The 21,942-nt window shown below is 49.6% G+C and overlaps 3 protein-coding genes across 3 annotated transcripts; all 3 read left to right on the top strand.

The window, feature by feature from the left end:
- Positions 1-1,219: 1,219 nt before the first annotated feature.
- On the top strand, positions 1,220-3,547 carry LOC120436864 (mucin-5AC-like; the record flags this gene model as incomplete). The annotated part of the gene is made up of 2 exons (XM_039607711.1): positions 1,220-2,254; positions 2,609-3,547. Coding segments are annotated over 2 exons (1,974 nt in total), but the record flags the coding sequence as incomplete, so codon positions are not given.
- Positions 3,548-13,130: 9,583 nt separating this feature from the next.
- LOC120436863 (probable beta-glucosidase btgE) lies at positions 13,131-13,454 on the top strand (the record flags this gene model as incomplete). Its single annotated transcript, XM_039607710.1, has 2 exons — positions 13,131-13,178; positions 13,404-13,454. Coding segments are annotated over 2 exons (99 nt in total), but the record flags the coding sequence as incomplete, so codon positions are not given.
- A 1,771-nt stretch (positions 13,455-15,225) lies between these two features.
- Positions 15,226-21,475, top strand: LOC120436848 (uncharacterized threonine-rich GPI-anchored glycoprotein PJ4664.02-like). Its single transcript, XM_039607695.1, has 16 exons — positions 15,226-15,331; positions 15,427-15,488; positions 15,580-15,722; positions 16,251-16,708; positions 16,801-16,862; positions 16,968-17,116; positions 17,211-17,638; positions 17,736-17,800; positions 17,923-18,128; positions 18,444-18,553; positions 18,649-18,710; positions 18,798-18,940; positions 19,085-19,338; positions 19,914-19,975; positions 20,057-20,202; positions 20,301-21,475. The coding sequence occupies exons 2-16, from the start codon at positions 15,469-15,471 to the stop codon at positions 20,384-20,386; spliced, it is 2,394 nt and encodes a 797-aa protein (XP_039463629.1). The 5' UTR covers positions 15,226-15,331; positions 15,427-15,468; the 3' UTR covers positions 20,387-21,475.
- Positions 21,476-21,942: the final 467 nt, after the last annotated feature.

Genomic DNA, 21,942 nt, shown 5'->3' with positions numbered 1-21,942 from the left:
ACTACAGCCGCACCAACAACAACGACCGCAGCTCCAACAACCACAACTGCGGCTCCAACAACCACAACAGCTGCACCAACAACAACGACCGCAGCTCCAACAACCACGACCTCAGCTCCAACAACCACTACCGCAGCTCCAACAACCACGACCGCAGCTCCAACAACCACGACCGCAGCTCCAACAACAACGACTGCAGCTCCAACAACCACAACCTCAGCTCCAACAACCACAACAGCGGCACCATCAACCACTACCGCAGGCTCCAACATCAACGACTGCAGCTCCAACAACCACGACCGCAGCATCAACTACCATAACTGCAGCTCCAACAACCACAACAGCCGCACCAACAACCACGACAACCGCACCAACAACAACGACTGCAGTTGCAACAACCACGACAGCCGCACCAACAACAACGACTGCAGCTCCAACAACCACGACCGCAGCTCCAACAACCACGACAGCCACACCAACAACCACGACAGCCGCACCAACAACAACGATTGCAGCTCCAACAACAACGACTGCAGCTCGAACAACCACGACAGCGGCACCAACAACTACAACAGCCGCACTAACAACCACTACCGCAGCTCCAACAACCACAACAGCGGCACCAACAACCACAACTGCAGCTCCAACAACCACTACCGCAGCTCCAACAACCACAACAGCTACACCAACAACAACGACCGCAGCTCCAACAACCACAACAGCGGCACCAACAACCACAACTGCAGCTCCAACAACCACTACCGCAGCTCCAACAACCACAACAGCTACACCAACCACAACAACCGCACCAACAACCACAACAGCCGCACCAACAACAACGACCGCAGGTCCAACAACCACAACAGCCGCACCAACAACAACGACCGCAGCTCCAACAACCACGACAGCGGCACCAACAACCACGACCGCAGCTCCAACTACCACGACCGCAGCTCCAACAACTACGACAGGCGCACCAACCACCACGACAGCCGCACCAACAACCACGACAGCCGCACCAACAACAACGACCGCATTATCAACTACCACGACCGCAGTGCCAACAACCACGACAGCCGCACCAACAACCACGACAGCGGCACCAACAACCACAACTGCAGCTCCAACAACAACGACCGCAGCTCCAACAACCACGTCCGCAGCTCCAACCACCACGTCCGCAGCTCCAACAACCACGACAGCCGCACCAACAACCACGACAGCCGCACCAACAACAACGACCGCAGCTCCAACAACCACAACAGCGGCACCAACAACCACAACAGGCGCACCAACAACCACGACAGCTGCACCAACAACAACGACCGCAGCTCCAACAACCACGACCGCAGCTCCAACAACCACAACCACAGCTCCAACAACCACAACTGCAGCTCCAACAACCACAACAGCGGCACCAACAACCACAACTGCAGCTCCAACAACCACGACCGCAGCTCCAACAACCACGACCGCAGCTCCAACAACCACAACAGCCGCAGCAACAACCACAACAGGCGCACCAACAACAACGACAGCCGCACCAACAACCACAACAGTCGCACCAACAACAACGACTGCAGCTCCAACAACCACAACAGCGGCACCATCAACCACTACCGCAGCTCCAACAACAACGACTGTAGCTCCAACAACCACGACCGCGGCTTCAACTACCATAACAAACTCACCGACAACTTCGACTGCAGTACCAATAACCACGACAGCCGCACCAACAACAACGACCGCAGCTCCAACAACCACGACAGCCGCACCAACAACCACGACCGCAGCTCCAACAACAACGACTGTAGCTCCAACAACCACGACCGCAGCTTCAACTACCATAACAAACTCACCGACAACTACGACTGCAGTACCAATAACCACGACAGCCGCACCAACAACAACGACCGCAGCTCCAACAACCACAACAGTCGCACCAACAACAACGACTGCAGCTCCAACAACCACAACAGCGGCACCATCAACCACTACCGCAGCTCCAACAACAACGACTGTAGCTCCAACAACCACGACCGCAGCTTCAACTACCATAACAAACTCACCGACAACTACGACTGCAGTACCAATAACCACGACAGCCGCACCAACAACAACGACCGCAGCTCCAACAACCACGACAGCCGCACCGACAACAACGACCGCATTATCAACTACCACGACCGCAGTGCCAACAACAACGACCGCATTATCAACTACCACGACCGCAGTGCCAACAACCACGACAGGCGCACCAACAACAACGACTGCAGCTCCAACAACCACGACAGCGGCACCAACAACTACAACAGCTGCACCAACAACCACTACAGCAGCTCCAACAACCACTACAGCAGCTCCAACAACCACGACAGCGGCACCAACAACCACAACCGCAGCTCCAACAACCACGACCGCAGCTCCAACAACCACGACCGCCGCTCCAACAACCACGACAGGCGCACCAACAACCACGACAGCTGCACCAACAACAACGACCGCAGCTCCAACAACCACGACAGCGGCGCCAACAACCACAACCGCAGCTCCAACAACCACGACCGCGGCTCCAACAACCACGACGGCAGCTCCAACAACCACAACAGGCGCACCAACAACCACGACAGCCGCACCAACAACCACAACAGCCGCACCAACAACAACGACCGCATTATCAACTACCACGACCGCAGTGCCAACAACCACGACAGCCACACCAACAACAACGACTGCAGCTCCAATAACCACGACAGCCGCACCAACAAACACGACAACCGCACCAACAACAACGACTGCAGGTCCAACAACAACGACTGCAGCTCCAACAACCACGACCGCAGCTTCAACTACCATAACTGCAGCTCCAACAACCACAACAGCCGCACCAACAACAACGACCGCAGCTCCAACAACCACGACAGCGGCACCAACAACCACGACAGCCGCACCAACAACCACGACAGCCGCACCAACAACAACGACTGCAGCTCCAACAACAACGACTGCAGCTCCAACAACAACGACTGCAGCTCCAACAACCACGACAGCGGCACCAACAACTACAACAGCCGCACCAACAACCACTACCGCAGCTCCAACAACCACGACCGCGGCTCCAACAACCACGACAGCCGCACCAACAACCACGACAGCCGCACCAACAACAACGACCGCAGCTCCAACAACCACAACAGCGGCTCCAACAACCACAACAGGCGCACCAACAACCACGACCGCGGCTCCAACAACCACGACAGCCGCACCAACAACCACGACAGCCGCACCAACAACAACGACCGCAGCTCCAACAACCACAACAGCGGCTCCAACAACCACAACCGCAGCTCCAACAACCACGACCGCGGCTCCAACAACCACGACGGCAGCTCCAACAACCACAACAGCCGCACCAACAACAACGACTGCAGCTCCAACAACCACAACAGCCGCACCAACAACCACAACAGCCGCACCAACAACAACGACCGCATTATCAACTACCACGACCGCAGTGCCAACAACCACGACAGCCACACCAACAACAACGACTGCAGCTCCAATAACCACGACAGCCGCACCAACAAACACGACAGCCGCACCAACAACAACGACTGCAGGTCCAACAACCACGACAGCGGCACCATCAACCACTATCGCAGCTCCAACAACAACGACTGCAGCTCCAACAACCACGACCGCAGCTTCAACTACCATAACTGCAGCTCCAACAACCACAACAGCCGCACCAACAACAACGACCGCAGCTCCAACAACCACGACAGCGGCACCAACAACCACGACAGCCGCACCAACAACCACTACCGCAGCTCCAACAACCACGACCGCGGCTCCAACAACCACAACAGCGGCGCCAACAACCACAACCGCAGCTCCAACAACCACGACCGCGGCTCCAACAACCACGACGGCAGCTCCAACAACCACAACAGCCGCACCAACAACAACGACCGCAGTGCCAACAACAACGACCGCATTATCAACTACCACGACCGCAGTGCCAACAACCACGACAGCCGCACCAACAACAACGACTCCAGCTCCAACAACCACGACAGCGGCACCAACAACTACAACAGCTGCACCAACAACCACTAGCGCAGCTTCAACTACCACTACCGCAGCTTCAACTACCATAACTGCAGCTCCAACAACCACGACAGCTGCACCAACAACCACGACCGCAGCTCCAACAACCACGACCGCAGCTCCAACAACCACGACAGCGGCACCAACAACCACATCCGCGGCTCCAACAACCACGACCGCGGCTCCAACAACCACGACCGCAGCTCCAACAACCACGACCGCAGCTCCAACAACCACGACCGCCGCTCCAACAACCACGACCGCCGCTCCAACAACTACGACCGCAGCTCCAACAACCACAACAGCCGCACCAACAACCACAACAGCCGCACCAACAACAACGACAGCCGCACCAACAACAACGACTGCAGCTCCAACAACCACAACAGCGGCACCATCAACCACTACCGCAGCTCCAACAACAACGACTGCAGCTCCAACAACCACGACCGCAGCTTCAACTACCATAACTGCAGCTCCAACAACCACGACAGCCGCACCAACAACCACGACAGCCGCACCAACAACAACGACCGCAGCTCCAACAACCACAACCGCAGCTCCAACAACCACGACCGCAGCTCCAACAACCACGACAGCCGCACCAACAACCACGACAGCCGCACCAACAACCACGACAGCCGCACCAACAACAACGACTGCAGCTCCAACAACCACGACAGCCGCACCAACAACCACGACAGCTGCACCAACAACAACGACTGCAGCTCCAACAACCACGACAGCGGCTCCAACAACCACGACAGCGGCACCAACAACCACGACTGCAGTTCCAACAACCACGACTGCAGTTCCAACAACCACGACTGCAGCTCCAACAACCACGACTGCAGCTCCAACAACCACAACTGCAGCTCCAACAACCACAACAGGCGCACCAACAACCACGACAGCCGCACCAACAACCACAACAGCCGCACCAACAACAACGACCGCATTATCAACTACCACGACCGCAGCTCCAACAACCACAACAGCCGCAGCAACAACCACAACAGGCGCACCAACAACAACGACAGCCGCACCAACAACCACAACAGTCGCACCAACAACAACGACTGCAGCTCCAACAACCACAACAGCGGCACCATCAACCACTACCGCAGCTCCAACAACAACGACTGTAGCTCCAACAACCACGACCGCAGCTTCAACTACCATAACAAACTCACCGACAACTACGACTGCAGTACCAATAACCACGACAGCCGCACCAACAACAACGACCGCAGCTCCAACAACCACGACAGCCGCACCAACAACCACGACCGCAGCTCCAACAACAACGACTGTAGCTCCAACAACCACGACCGCAACTTCAACTACCATAACAAACTCACCGACAACTACGACTGCAGTACCAACAACCACGACAGCCGCACCAACAACAACGACAGCCGCACCAACAACCACAACAGTCGCACCAACAACAATGACTGCAGCTCCAACAACCACAACAGCGGCACCATCAACCACTACCGCAGCTCCAACAACAACGACTGTAGCTCCAACAACCACGACCGCAGCTCCAACAACCACAACAGCGGCACCAACAACCACGACAGCTGCACCAACAACCACGACAGCCGCACCAACAACAACGACCGCAGCTCCAACAACAACGACCGCAGCTCCAACAACCACAACAGCAGCTCCAACAACCACGACAGCGGCACCAACAACCACAACCGCTGCTCCAACAACCACGACCGCAGCTCCAACAACCACGACCGCAGCTCCAACAACAACGACTGCAGCTCCAACAACCACGACCGCAGCTCCAACAACCACGACAGCGGCACCAACAACAACGACAGCTGCACCAACAACAACGACCGCAGCTCCAACAACCACGACAGCGGCACCAACAACTACATCAGCCGCACCAACAACCACAACAGCGGCACCAACAACCACGACCTCTGCTCCAACAACCACAACCGCAGCTCCAACAACAACGACCGCAGCTCCAACAACCACGACCTCAGCTCCAACAACCACGACCGCAGCTCCAACAACCACGACAGCCGCACCAACAACCACGACAGCCGCACCAACAACAACGACAGCCGCACCAACAACAACGACTGCAGCTCCAACAACCACTACAGCCGCACCAACAACCACGACCGCAGCTCCAACAACCATGACTGCAGCTCCAACAACCACGACTGCAGCTCCAACAACCACGACCGCAGCTCCAACAACCACGACCGCAGCTCCAACAACCACAACAGGCGCACCAACAACCACGACAGCCGCACCAACAACCACAACAGGCGCACCAACAACCACAACAGCCGCACCAACAACAACGACCGTATTATCAACTACCACGATCGCAGTGCCAACAACCACGACAGCCACGCCAACAACAACGACTGCAGCTCCAACAACAACGACTGCAGCTCCAACAACAACGACTGCAGCTCCAACAACCACGACTGCAGCACCAACAACCACGACAGGCGCACCAACAACCACGACAGCTGCACCAACAACAACGACCGCAGCTCCAACAACCACGACAGCCGCACCAACAACAACGACTGCAGCTCCAACAACCACAACTACAGCTCCAACAACCACGACAGCGGCACCAACAACTACATCAGCCGCACCAACAACCACAACAGCGGCACCAACAACCACAACCGCTGCTCCAACAACCACGACCGCAGCTCCAACAACAACGACGGCAGCTCCAACAACCACAACAGCCGCACCAACAACAACGACTGCAGCTCCAACAACCACAACCGCTGCTCCAACAACCACGACCGCAGCTCCAACAACAACGACGGCAGCTCCAACAACCACAACAGCCGCACCAACAACAACGACTGCAGCTCCAACAACCACAACAGCCGCACCAACAACAACGACTGCAGCTCCAATAACCACGACAGCCGCACCAACAACAACGACAGCCGCACCAACAACAACGACTGCAGCTCCAACAACCACGACAGCGGCACCATCAACCACTATCGCAGCTCCAACAACAACGACTGCAGCTCCAACAACCACGACCGCAGCTTCAACTACCATAACTGCAGCTCCAACAACCACAACAGCCGCACCAACAACAACGACCGCAGCTCCAACAACCACGACAGCGGCACCAACAACCACGACAGCGGCACCAACAACCACGACAGCCGCACAAACAACCACAACCGCAGCTCCAACAACCATAACAAACTCACCGACAACTACGACTGCAGTACCAATAACCACGACAGCCGCACCAACAACAACGACCGCAGCTCCAACAACCACGACAGCCGCACCAACAACCACGACCGCAGCTCCAACAACAACGACTGTAGCTCCAACAACCACGACCGCACCTTCAACTACCATAACAAACTCACCGACAACTACGACTGCAGTACCAATAACCACGACAGCTGCACCAACAACAACGACCGCAGCTCCAACAACCACGACAGCCGCACCGACAACAACGACCGCATTATCAACTACCACGACCGCAGTGCCAACAACAACGACCGCATTATCAACTACCACGACCGCAGTGCCAACAACCACGACAGCCGCGCCAACAACAACGACTGCAGCTCCAACAACCACGACAGCGGCACCAACAACTACAACAGCTGCACCAACAACCACTACCGCAGCTTCAACTACCATAACTGCAGCTCCAACAACCACGACAGCTGCACCAACAACCACGACAGCCGCACCAACAACAACGACCGCAGCTCCAACAACCACAACAGCAGCTCCAACAACCACGACAGCGGCACCAACAACCACGACCGCAGCTCCAACAACCACGACCGCAGCTCCAACAACCACGACAGCGGCACCAACAACCACATCCGCGGCTCCAACAACCACGACCGCAGCTCCAACAACCACGACCGCGGCTCCAACAACAACGACCGCCGCTCCAACAACCACGACCGCCGCTCCAACAACCACGACAGGCGCACCAACAACCACGACAGCTGCACCAACAACAACGACCGCGGCTCCAACAACCACGACAGCGGCACCAACAACCACGACAGCGGCACCAACAACAACGACTGCAGCTCCAACAACCACAACTGCAGCTCCAACAACCCCGACAGCGGCACCAACAACTACATCAGCCGCACCAACAACCACAACAGCGGCACCAACAACCACAACCGCTGCTCCAACAACCACGACCGCAGCTCCAACAACAACGACCGCAGCTCCAACAACCACGACCTCAGCTCCAACAACCACGACCGCAGCTCCAACAACCACGACAGCCGCACCAACAACCACGACAGCCGCACCAACAACCACGACTGCAGCTCCAACAACCACAACAGCGGCACCATCAACCACTACCGCAGCTCCAACAACAACGACTGCAGCTCCAACAACCACGACCGCAGCTTCAACTACCATAACTGCAGCTCCAACAACCACGACAGCCGCACCAACAACCACGACAGCCGCACCAACAACCACGACAGCCGCACCAACAACAACGACCGCAGCTCCAACAACCACGACCGCAGCTCCAACAACCACGACCGCAGCTCCAACAACCACGACAGCCGCACCAACAACCACGACAGCCGCACCAACAACCACGACAGCCGCACCAACAACAACGACTGCAGCTCCAACAACCACGACAGCCGCACCAACAACCACGACAGCTGCACCAACAACAACGACTGCAGCTCCAACAACCACGACAGCGGCTCCAACAACCACGACAGCGGCACCAACAACCACGACTGCAGCTCCAACAACCACGACTGCAGCTCCAACAACCACGACAGCGGCACCAACAACCACAACTGCAGCTCCAACAACCATGACAGCAGCACCAACAACTACAACAGCCCCTCCAACAACCACGACAGCCGCACCAACAACCACGACCGCAGCTCCAACAACAACGACCGCAGCTCCAATAACCACGACCGCAGCTCCAATAACCACGACCGCAGCTCCAACAACCACAACAGCCGCACCAACAACCACGACAGCCGCACCAACAACCACGACAGCCGCACCAACAACTACAACAGCCCCTCCAACAACCACGACAGCCGCACCAACAACCACGACCGCAGCTCCAACAACAACGACTGCAGCTCCAATAACCACGACCGCAGCTCCAACAACCACAACAGCCGCACCAACAACCACGACAGCCGCACCAACAACCACGACAGCCGCACCAACAACCACGACCGCGGCTCCAACAATAACGACTGCAGCTCCAACAACCACGACCGCAGCTCCAACTACCATAACAAACTCACCGACAACCACAACAGCTGCACCAACAACAACGACCGCAGCTCCAACAACCACGACTGCAGCTCCAACAACCACGACCGCAGCTCCAACAACCACGACCGCAGCTCCAACAACCACAACAGCCGCACCAACAACCACGACAGCCGCACCAACAACCACGACAGCCGCACCAACAACCACGACCGCAGCTCCAACAATAACGACTGCAGCTCCAACAACCACGACCGCAGCTCCAACTACCATAACAAACTCACCGACAACCACAACAGCTGCACCAACAACAACGACCGCAGCTCCAACAACCACGACCGCAGCTCCAACAACCACGACCGCAGCTCCAACAACAACGACTGCAGCTCCAACAACCACGACCGCGGCTCCAACAACCACGACCGCCGCACCAACAACCACGACAGCCGCACCAACAACAACGACTGCAGCTCCAACAACCACAACAGCGGCACCAACAACCACGACAGCGGCACCAACAACCACAACCGCAGCTCCAACAACCACGACAGCGGCACCAACAACCACAACAGCCGCACCAACAACCACGACAGCCGCACCAACAACCACGACAGCCGCACCAACAACCACGACCGCAGCTCCAACTACCATAACAAACTCACCGACAACCACAACAGCTGCACCAACAACAACGACCGCAGCTCCAACAACCACGACCGCAGCTCCAACAACCACGACAGCCGCACCAACAACAACGACCGCAGCTCCAACAACCACGACCGCCGCACCAACAACCACGACCGCAGCTCCAACAACCACGACCGCGGCTCCAACAACCACAACAGCGGCGCCAACAACCACAACCGCAGCTCCAACAACCACGACCGCAGCTCCAACAACCACGACCGCAGCTCCAACAACCACGACAGCCCCACCAACAACAACGACCGCATTATCAACTACCACGACCGCAGTGCCAACAACCACGACAGCCGCACCAACAACAACGACTGCAGCTCCAACAACAACGACTGCAGCTCCAACAACAACGACTGCAGCTCCAACAACCACGACTGCAGCTCCAACAACCACGACAGCGGCACCAACAACCACAACAGCCGCACCAACAACCACAACAGCCGCACCAACAACCACAACCGCAGCTCCAACAACAACGACCGCAGCTCCAACAACCACGACCGCGGCACCATCAACCACTACCGCAGCTCCAACAACAACGACCGCAGCTCCAACAACCACGACCGCAGCTCCAACAACCACGACCGCAGCTCCAACAACCACAACAGCCGCACCAACAACCACGACAGCCGCACCAACAACCACGACAGCCGCACCAACAACCACGACAGCCGCACCAACAACCACAACAGCGGCACCAACAACCACAACTGCAGCACCAACAACCACAACAGCCGCAGCAACAACCACAACAGGCGCACCAACAACAACGACAGCCGCACCAACAACCACGACCGCAGCTCCAACAACCACGACAGCCGCACCAACAACCACGACAGCCGCACCAACAACCACGACTGCAGCTCCAACAACAACGACTGCAGCTCCAACAACAACGACTGCAGCTCCAACAACCACGACTGCAGCACCAACAACCACGACAGCGGCACCAACAACCACGACAGCTGCACCAACAACAACGACCGCAGCTCCAACAACCACGACAGCAGCTCCAACAACCACGACAGCGGCACCAACAACCACGACCGCAGCTCCAACAACCACGACCGCAGCTCCAACAACCACGACCGCGGCTCCAACAACAACGACCGCAGCTCCAACAACCACGACGCCGGCTCCAACAACCACGACAGGCGCACCAACAACCACGACAGCTGCACCAACAACAACGACCGCAGCTCCAACAACCACGACCGCAGCTCCAACAACCACGACAGCCGCACCAACAACAACGACTGCAGCTCCAACAACCACAACTGCAGCTCCAACAACCACGACAGCGGCACCAACAACTACATCAGCCGCACCAACAACCACAACAGCGGCACCAACAACCACAACCGCTGCTCCAACAACCACGACCGCAGCTCCAACAACAACGACGGCAGCTCCAACAACCACAACAGCCGCACCAACAACAACGACTGCAGCTCCAACAACCACAACAGCGGCACCAACAACCACGACAGCGGCACCAACAACCACAACTGCAGCTCCAACAACCACAACAGCCGCACCAACAACAACGACTGCAGCTCCAATAACCACGACAGCCGCACCAACAACCACGACAGCCGCACCAACAACAACGACTGCAGCTCCAACAACCACGACAGCGGCACCATCAACCACTATCGCAGCTCCAACAACAACGACTGCAGCTCCAACAACCACGACCGCAGCTTCAACTACCATAACTGCAGCTCCAACTACCATAACAAACTCACCGACAACTACGACTGCAGTACCAATAACCACGACAGCCGCACCAACAACAACGACCGCAGCTCCAACAACCACGACAGCCGCACCGACAACAACGACCGCATTATCAACTACCACGACTGCAGTGCCAACAACAACGACCGCATTATCAACTACCACGACCGCAGTGCCAACAACCACGACAGCCGCACCAACAACAACGACTGCAGCTCCAACAACCACGACAGCGGCACCAACAACTACAACAGCTGCACCAACAACCACTACCGCAGCTCCAACAACCACTACCGCAGCTCCAACAACCACTACCGCAGCTCCAACAACCACAACAGCGGCACCAACAACCACGACAGCTGCACCAACAACCACGACAGCTGCACCAACAACCACGACCGCAGCTCCAACAACCACGACCGCGGCTCCAACAACCACGACCGCAGCTCCAACAACCACGACCGCGGCTCCAACAACCACGACCGCGGCTCCAACAACAACGACCGCCGCTCCAACAACCACGACAGGCGCACCAACAACCACGACAGGCGCACCAACAACAACGACCGCGGTTCCAACAACCACGACAGCGGCACCAACAACCACGACAGCCGCACCAACAACAACGACTGCAGCTCCAACAACCACAACTGCAGCTCCAACAACCCCGACAGCGGCACCAACAACTACATCAGCCGCATTCAACAACCACAACAGCGGCACCAACAACCACAACCGCTGCTCCAACAACCACGACCGCAGCTCCAACAACAACGACCGCAGCTCCAACAACCACGACCTCAGCTCCAACAACCACGACCGCAGCTCCAACAACCACGACAGCCGCACCAACAACCACGACAGCCGCACCAACAACAACGACTGCAGCTCCAACAACCACAACAGCCGCACCAACAACCACGACTGCAGCTCCAACAACCACGACCGCAGCTCCAACAACTACGACCGCAGCTCCAACAACAACGACTGCAGCTCCAACAACCACGACCGCAGCTTCAACTACCATAACTGCAGCTCCAACAACCACGACAGCCGCACCAACAACAACGACCGCAGCTCCAACAACCACGACAGCCGCACCAACAACTACAACAGCCCCTCCAACAACCACGACAGCCGCACCAACAACAACGACTGCAGCTCCAACAACCACGACAGCCGCACCAACAACCACGACAGCTGCACCAACAACCACGACAGCCGCACCAACAACCACGACAGCCGCACCAACAACAACGACTGCAGCTCCAACAACCACAACTGCAGCTCCAACAACCACGACAGCGGCACCAACAACTACATCAGCCGCACCAACAACCACAACAGCGGCACCAACAACCACAACCGCTGCTCCAACAACCACGACCGCAGCTCCAACAACAACGACGGCAGCTCCAACAACCACAACAGCCGCACCAACAACAACGACTGCAGCTCCAACAACCACAACAGCGGCACCAACAACTACAACTGCACCTCCTACAACCACGACAGCCGCACCAACAACAACGACTGCAGCTCCAACAACCACGACAGCCGCACCAACAACCACGACAGCCGCACCAACAACCACGACAGCTGCACCAACAACAACGACTGCAGCTCCAACAACCACGACAGCGGCTCCAACAACCACGACAGCGGCACCAACAACCACAACTGCAGTTCCAACAACCACGACCGCAGCTCCAACTACCATAACAAACTCACCGACAACTACGACTGCAGTACCAATAACCACAACCTCACCTCCAACAACCACGACAGCCGCACCAACAACCACGACAGCCGCACCAACAACCACAACAGCCGCACCAACAACCACAACAGCGGCACCAACAACCACGACCGCAGCTCCAACAACCACGACCGCTTTACCAACTTCCACGACCGCAGTGCCAACAACAACGACTGCAGCTCCAACAACCACGACCGCAGCTCCAACAACCACGACCGCAGCTCCAACAACCACAACTGCAGCTCCAACAACCACGACCGTAGTGCCAACAACCACAACAGCCGCACCAACCACAACTGCAGCTGCACCACCAACCACAACAGCCGCGCCAACAACAACAACAGCCGCACCAACAACCACAACTGCAGCTCCAACAACCACGAAAGCCGGACCAACAACCACGACTGCAGCTCCAACAACCACGACCGCAGCTCCAACAACCACGACAGCTGCACCAACAACTACAACTGCACCTCCTACAACCACCACGGCATCGTCAACAACAGCAACTGCGCCTCCAACAACCACGATTGCAGCTCCAACAAGTACCACTGCACCTCCATCAACCACAACTGCAGGTCCAACAACCACAACAGCCGCACCAACAACAACGACTGCAGGTCCAACAACCACAACTGCAGCTCCAACAACCACCACTGCAGCTCCAACAACCACCACTGCAGCTCCAACAACCACCACTGCCCCTCCTACCACCTCCATCATGGCTCCTCTGACAACAACCACCACTGCAACACCAACCACAACCACGGCTCCTACGATAACAACTACCACTGCAACACCAACAACCACTACTGCTAAACAAACCACCATCACCACCACTCCTCCAACAACAACCACCACTGCCCCATCAACCACCATCACAACAACAACTACAGCAGTGGCAGTAGTTCGTGCACCAGTTGTTGTCCTTTCAGCAGTTTTGGTTAGACCCTTTGTGCCTCAACTCGAAAATAGAACCAGTCCAGAATTTAAGGCACTTGCGGCAGACGTGGTGTTAGTGGTGAGTAAAATACTGAGATTAATTTTTAAGTGCTGTTAAAATTCCAGCTGATTACAACTAAATTTGAATTAATTCATTTTTACTTTGCTCCACATAGTATGAAGTCATCTATAGAGCTCGATATGGTTTACTTTTCAGTCGTGTAATTGTCATAGCATTTAGGTAAGATATTTAATTTTGTTCATTTATAGCTATATTAATCTTATTATAATGACAAAAAATTTATGTTAATTTAACATATTTAATTAGGAGTTGCATTTCTTTTCTTTCTTTTATGTAGACAAGCTGGGACCAGAACACGAACAGATCCTAGTACTGAAGCACAGGTGGAGGTTGTGTTTAACAACACGATAACACCTGCAGAAATCCCAGAGGCTAAAGATGTTAAACAAACCTTAGTCGCAGCGGTGTCTAATCCCAACAGCACTTTCAATCTCACTGTTGATACAACATCTGTCATAGCAACCCAAGTAAACAGTGAGTAAACAGCAGTCCCACATGCCACTCTGGAAGTCACCCTTCTTTAAACAAGATTGATTTGAATGATTTGTTTTCAACTGCTTTTTTTCTTCCTCTTTGTTTTCTACACCTGAAACAACTACCACTGCTGAGCCAGTTTTACAAAGCTGTTGCAGTTCACATCTGTTGGAGAGACATTTACAGCTGACTTGCTGAACTCATCATCTCAAGCATTTATAAATAGAGCATCACTGATAGTGACAACAGTAAGTTTTCTCTCTTGAAGTCAAACAGTGGTTAAATGCATGCATTCACTTAAGCATATGGACTCACAGATCTTTGATTGTGTGTGTTTCTGCAGCTTGAACCTATCTACAATAAAACATTTTCTTCATACCTCTCAATGAACGTGGCTGGATTCCGGTAATTTATTTTTGTTTGATGATTACATATAATATATAATGCATAATGAATTCATGCAAATAAAACAATATTTGGTTTATTGATTTTGCAGAAATGGATCCATCATCAGTAACATTGACATTCGGTTTGCATCTACATCAGCGCCAAATAACACTGACATTGCAAATGTTTTGATCAATGCAGCTCCAAACATAACAGCTTTCACCATTACCAATGTTGTTGTCAGTGACCCAGGTAAGCAATATTTAATATGATCATGTTTTAAATTCATAATATTCAATTCAATTCAATTCAATTCAATTCAATTCAATTTTATTTATATAGCGCCAAATCACAACAAAAGTCGCCTCAAGGCGCTTTATATTGTACAGTAGATAGCACAATAATAAATACAGAGAAAACCCAACAATCATATGACCCCCTATGAGCAAGCACTTTGGCGACAGTGGGAAGGAAAAACTCCCTTTAACAGGAAGAAACCTCCGGCAGAACCAGGCTCAGGAGGCGGCCATCTGCTGCGACCGGTTGGGGTGAAAGAAGGAAAACAGGATGAAAGACATGCTGTGGAAGAGAGACAGAAATTAATAACAGATATGATTCGATGCAGAGAGGTCTATTAGCACATAGTGAGTGAGAAAGGTGACTGGAAGGGAAAAACTCAATGCATCATGGGAATCCCCGGCAGCCTACGTCTATTGCAGCATAACTATATCTGAACTGTTTGTTGAAGCAGCACCTTGTTTTCATTGCTGGCATTTACAGTGGCTTCAATTACAACTGCGAGCACTACAACACCAGTGATGACTGCAGCTACAAATGCAACCACAGCAAATATTACAAACATCACACCAGGAACAAATACAACTACGTTGCTTACAACAGCTTCAACTACAACTGCGAATACTACAGCACCAATGATGACTACACCTACAAATGCACCCACAGCAAATCTTACAAACACCACACCAGGAACAAATACAACTACAGTGTCTACAACAGCTTCAACTGCAACTGTAAACACTACAACACCAATGATGACTACACCTACAATCGCAACCTTAGTGACTCCTACAACCATTACAACTGTAAGAATCACAACTGCAGAGCCAGTTATAACAAAGCAGGTGCAGTTCAGATCTGTTGGAGAGACATTTACAGTTGACTTGCAGAACTCATCATCTCCAGCATTTACAAAAAGAGCGCAACAGATAAAGACAACAGTAAGTTTTGTTCTTGAAGTCAAACAGTATTTAAATGTTTGCATTCACTTATGCATACACACTCAAAGATCACTGATTGCTTGTTTCTGCAGCTTGAACCTATCTACATGAGAACGTTTCCTTCATTTCGCTCATTGAAAGTGACTGAATTCAGGCAATTTATTTTTCACATACTAATGCAATTGAACAAATATTTTATAATATTTATAAATATTCACAATAACTGAATGCAAGTAAAACAATCTTTTCCATTTTGCAGAAATGGATCCATCATCAATGACATTGACATTCGGTTTGCATCTGCGTCAGTGCCTAATAACACTGACATTGCAGATGTTTTGATCAAAGCAGCTCCAAACATAACAGCCTTCAACATTAGCACAGGCTCTGTTATTGTCAGTGACCCAGGTAAGCAATATTTAATATTATCACACTTTAAATTCGTAATATCTCAGAACTGTTTGTTGAAGCAATACCTCTTTTCATTTTTTGACATTTACAGTGGTTTCAAGTACAACTGCGAGCACTACAACACCAATGATCACTACCCCTACAAACGCAACCACAGCAAATCTTACAAACACCACACCTGTAACAAATACAACTACAGTGTCTACAACAGCTTCAACTACAGCTGTGAACGCAACTGCGAGCACTACAGCATCAAATGCAACCACAGCAAATCTTACAAACACCACACCAGGAACAAATACAACTACAGTGTCTACAACAACTGGTTCAGCTGTGGCAACAACAACAACATCATCAACAACAGCACCAACGACAACAACATCAACAACAACAGCAGTGGCAGTAGTTCGCGCACCAATTGTTGTTGTTGCAGCAGTTTTGATTCAACCCTTTGTGCCTCAACTGGAAGATAAAAACAGCCCACAATTTAAGGCACTTGAGGAGCAAGTGGTAGTAGTGGTGAGTAAAATACTAAGATGGAATATTGTTAAAATTCCAGCTGATTACAACTATATTTAAATTAATTAATTAATTTCTACTCGTTTGCACCACACAGTATGAAATCATCTATAGACGTCAATATGGTTCACTTTTCAGCCGTGTAATTGTCATAGCATTCAGGTAAGATTGTTACTTTTGTTCACTTATAGCAAGACTAATCTAATTATCAGTATTTGCAAATAATTAATTTTAATTTAACATATTTAATTAAGAATTGAGTTTTTTCTTTTTTCTTTCTTTAGAAAAGCTGGGACGAGAACACGAGCATCTACTACTGGAAATAATATTGAAGCAGAAGTGCAGGTTGTGTTTAACAGCACAATAACACCTGCACAAATCCCAGAGGCTAAAGATGTTCAACAAACCTTAGTCAATGCGGTGTCTAACCCCAACAACACTTTCAACCTCAGTATTGATAACACATCTGTTGTAGCAACCCAAGTAAACAGTGAGTAAACAGAAGTCACATATGCCCCTTCTGAAGTGGTTTATTTTTAGGCAATATACCTATTCATATTTAATATCATATTGAATTAATTATTGTTTCTGGCATGAACATCTTTCTAGTTATTTATGTAATTATTCTCTCAGATAAAACCAACATAATTATGTAATGTGATAAACAGCAGAGAGACTCCTTTAAATGAGATCTACCACGTATAAAAACAACATTGTGTGTTTATGAAAAATGACTTTGGTTTCAACTGCTTTTTTTCTTCCTCTTTGTTTTCTACACCTGAAACAACTACCACTGCTGAGCCAGTTTTTACAAAGCTGTTGCAGTTCACATCTGTTGGAGAGACATTTACAGCTGACTTGCTGAACTCATCATCTCAAGCATTTAGAAATAGATCATCACTGATAGTGACAACAGTAAGTTTTCTCTCTTGAAGTCAAACAGTGGTTAAATGCATGCATTCACTTAAGCATATGGACTCACAGATCTTTGATTGTGTGTGTTTCTGCAGCTTGAACCTATTTACAATAAAACATTTTCTTCATACTACTCAATGGAAGTGACTGGATTCCGGTAATTAATTTTTTGTTTGATGATTACATATATAATACATAATGAATTCATGCAAATAAAACAATATTTGGTTTATTCATTTTGCAGAAATGGATCCATCATCACTGACATCTACATTCGGTTTGCATCTACATCAGCGCCAAATGACACTGACATTGCAAATGTTTTGATCAATGCAGCTCCAAACATAACAGCCTTCAACATTACCAATGTTGTTGTCAGTGATTCAGGTAAGCAATATTTAGTATTCTCATATTTTAAATTCATAATATCGCAGAACTGTTTTTTAAAGCAACAATTTGTTTCCTTTTTTTGGCATTTACCGTGGCTTCAACTACAACTGTGAACGCTACAACACCAAATGATGACTACAGTTACAGTCGCAACTACAGCAACTCCTATAACCACTACTACTGCAGCAAATACAACTACAGCGACTCCTACAACCACTACAACTGCAGCAACTACAACTACAGCAACTCCTACAACCACTACAGCTGTAACAACTGCTGAGCCAGTAAGAATGCTGGCCGTGAAATTCAGATCTGTTAATGGAATATTTACAACTGACTTGCTGACATCATCATCCACAACATTTAAACAACGAGCTACACTAATAAGGACAGCAGTAAGTTTTCTTCTTGAAATTTAAAAATACTTAATTGAATGTATTCTAATTAATTGCAAACTTTTACAAGATATTGTCACATAACAATGTTTTGGTAGCATACCATTTTGTAAGAACATTGAATGGTTATCTTTTTTCTATCCATACATTTATGATTCCCCTCCAAAAGTCAACAATTTAAGAAGATTATACAGACTGAGATCAAGAAAAATCATATAGATTATATGCAGTAAACTATAAGCCAATAACATTTCCACCATGACCTAAACTGAACTAAAACTCCACAGTAAATAATCCTGAGGTATCTATTTTTCCAACTGGATGCCATGCTTTTGTAAGTGTTTAAAAAAAAAAAAGATAAACTCTAAAGGTGACCTGTGACATAATCATCATGCGCTAGATTTTCAAAAAATGGGCAGCTGGATGAACAGAAAAAAAGATATTAACTATTAACTTTTTGCACTATGATATTACATAGTGCAAATAATGTATCACAAATGACATGCAAGTAAAGAAGCACAGTCGGAAACCGCAAACCATACATACTTACACTGTGTTTATTCATGTTTCTGCAGCTTGAACCTTTCTACCAGGCAAGATTTCCTTCATTCCGCTTCATCAATGTGACTGCATTCAGGTAAATTGTTTATAGTATAGAATTTCACGAATATTTAGACAAAATAAAATAAAACTAAGTTTGGGGTTATTTCTTTTGCAGTAATGGCTCAATTATCAATAACATGGACATTGGATTTGCATTGTCACTGGTCCCTAATGCAAATCAGATTGCACAAGTTTTGATCGATGCAGCAAAGATAACACCCTTCGACATTGAAACCAGTTCCATTCTTGTGGACGGCACACGTAAGACATATTTAATACAGTCACATTAAAGATATGATATATATTAAGAACAGTTTCTGAAAGGAATGCCTTTTTTCTTTTCTTAACATTTGTAAAAGCGTCACATGGAGTGAGCCACAAGATCAGTCTCCTCACTGCATCCTGTATGTTGTTGCTGTCATGGTTCCTGTCAGGCCAGCAATAACATCTGAGCTGATGTTCTTGTGAAATAACTTGAGGAAATGTCTCCTGTGACTGGGTATAAAGAAGACTTTATTCCAACTGAAAATCCACGAGGAGCTTCTGATGAAGAGGAATCATACTGTGATTTAGAACTAAAATTGAAATGAACCTGTGTTATTAATTACTAATTAATCATTAATTAATTAATTATGTTATGTATTCTATTGTTGTATTTATTCTGTTTGTATTGTATTGGATAATTATGGGAAAAAATATTAGTCTAAGTGATCCTGATACACACATTTAAAATTATTTAAAGAACTATCCTTATTATCGCCAAACAATAATAATGTCATCATTAAACAAACTCTGATTCTCTTATTTTTTAAAGCATACTACTCTAATTAGCAATTCTCAGGAAAATTGATTAGAGAATACTATGGTACTTCTTAAGGTTCCTTCATAGATTTTTGATCCACATAAAACAAAATCTAATTCTAATAATTATCTTTTAGGTTTAGGTTCACACATTACATTGGAACTGGTTAGTTTATGGTGAAATAAGATTGAATTCAGTCTAAAAAACAACCTCTACATGTCTTATTTTTTTAACCAACATACTGTCTTTTCGGTATATTCAGTGAGTTCAGTGAGGTTGTGACTAAGTGAGATGTTATTTTCACAGCTGTATTAGACCTATATATAGTTTAAAACAGACATTGATCTTGGGCTGAGTTTGAATCAAATTACAAATTATCAACAAACACAGCTGAATTTTCATCTGAATTTTCACACAATATCTCCAGGGCTCAAACACTAAGCTGGCACTAAACACTCAAATTTATTTTTTTACAAAACAACATCAGCATGGGACAAGGACATATAGCAAGGAAGGAAAACGGAAAAAACACATATATATACAAAAATGTGGACCTGTGCATACATGGATGCAAAACTATACACTCACACAATTATATACAGACACGCATGCATACAGGAGAAAGTAAAATGGAATGAATGAATGGATGGATATAAATCTCTTGTGTATAGTTACATAACTATTTACTGTAAATCAAATTAAGCAATTAAAAGCCAATATTAGTAAAAAGCAGGGAGATTGTGATTGCCCATCATCATTTTCCTTAGACTGGTTTACCAGCTCTGAGTTACCCCCAAACCTCATCTGAGGGAGCCGACTCAGAGCATGACCATAATGAAAAACAGCCTTCAGACGATGGGAAGGGGGCTTGTTTATTTGTTGTATGTGATTGACATAATTAAATAATAACTAATTAGTAATAACTGTATAATCATTGTATATCATTAATGTTGTGTGTAGAAGTCGGTCAGTGACCCTAGTTAGCACAGACAGCGATATCCCAATGTACTTTGTGGGACTGAAACATGCACATTAAACAATACACAATAATAATAATAATAATAATAATAATAATAATAATAAAAATAAACAAAAGGAACAATGAGAAAAAGAAAAATTACACAAAAATAAAAATGGAAACAATTAGCAATAACAACTCCTCAACACCTATGCTACTTTAACTACACATGCCTGCATAC

Source organism: Oreochromis aureus, unplaced genomic scaffold (genome assembly GCF_013358895.1).
Source record: "Oreochromis aureus strain Israel breed Guangdong unplaced genomic scaffold, ZZ_aureus HiC_scaffold_25, whole genome shotgun sequence".
Lineage (NCBI taxonomy): Eukaryota > Metazoa > Chordata > Actinopteri > Cichliformes > Cichlidae > Oreochromis > Oreochromis aureus.
The sequence above is the reverse complement of the archived record's forward strand: the minus strand, read 5'-3'. Positions and strand labels throughout refer to the sequence as shown.

Bases quoted from the DNA above. Each gene is read 5' to 3' on its own strand.
- LOC120436848 (XM_039607695.1), top strand. From the start codon at position 15,469: ATGAACGTGGCTGGATTCCG. The intron at 16,863-16,967 runs GCAATTTATTTT...TCCATTTTGCAG, and splicing joins TTGAAAGTGACTGAATTCAG to AAATGGATCCATCATCAATG. The intron at 17,117-17,210 runs GTAAGCAATATT...TGACATTTACAG, and splicing joins TGTTATTGTCAGTGACCCAG to TGGTTTCAAGTACAACTGCG.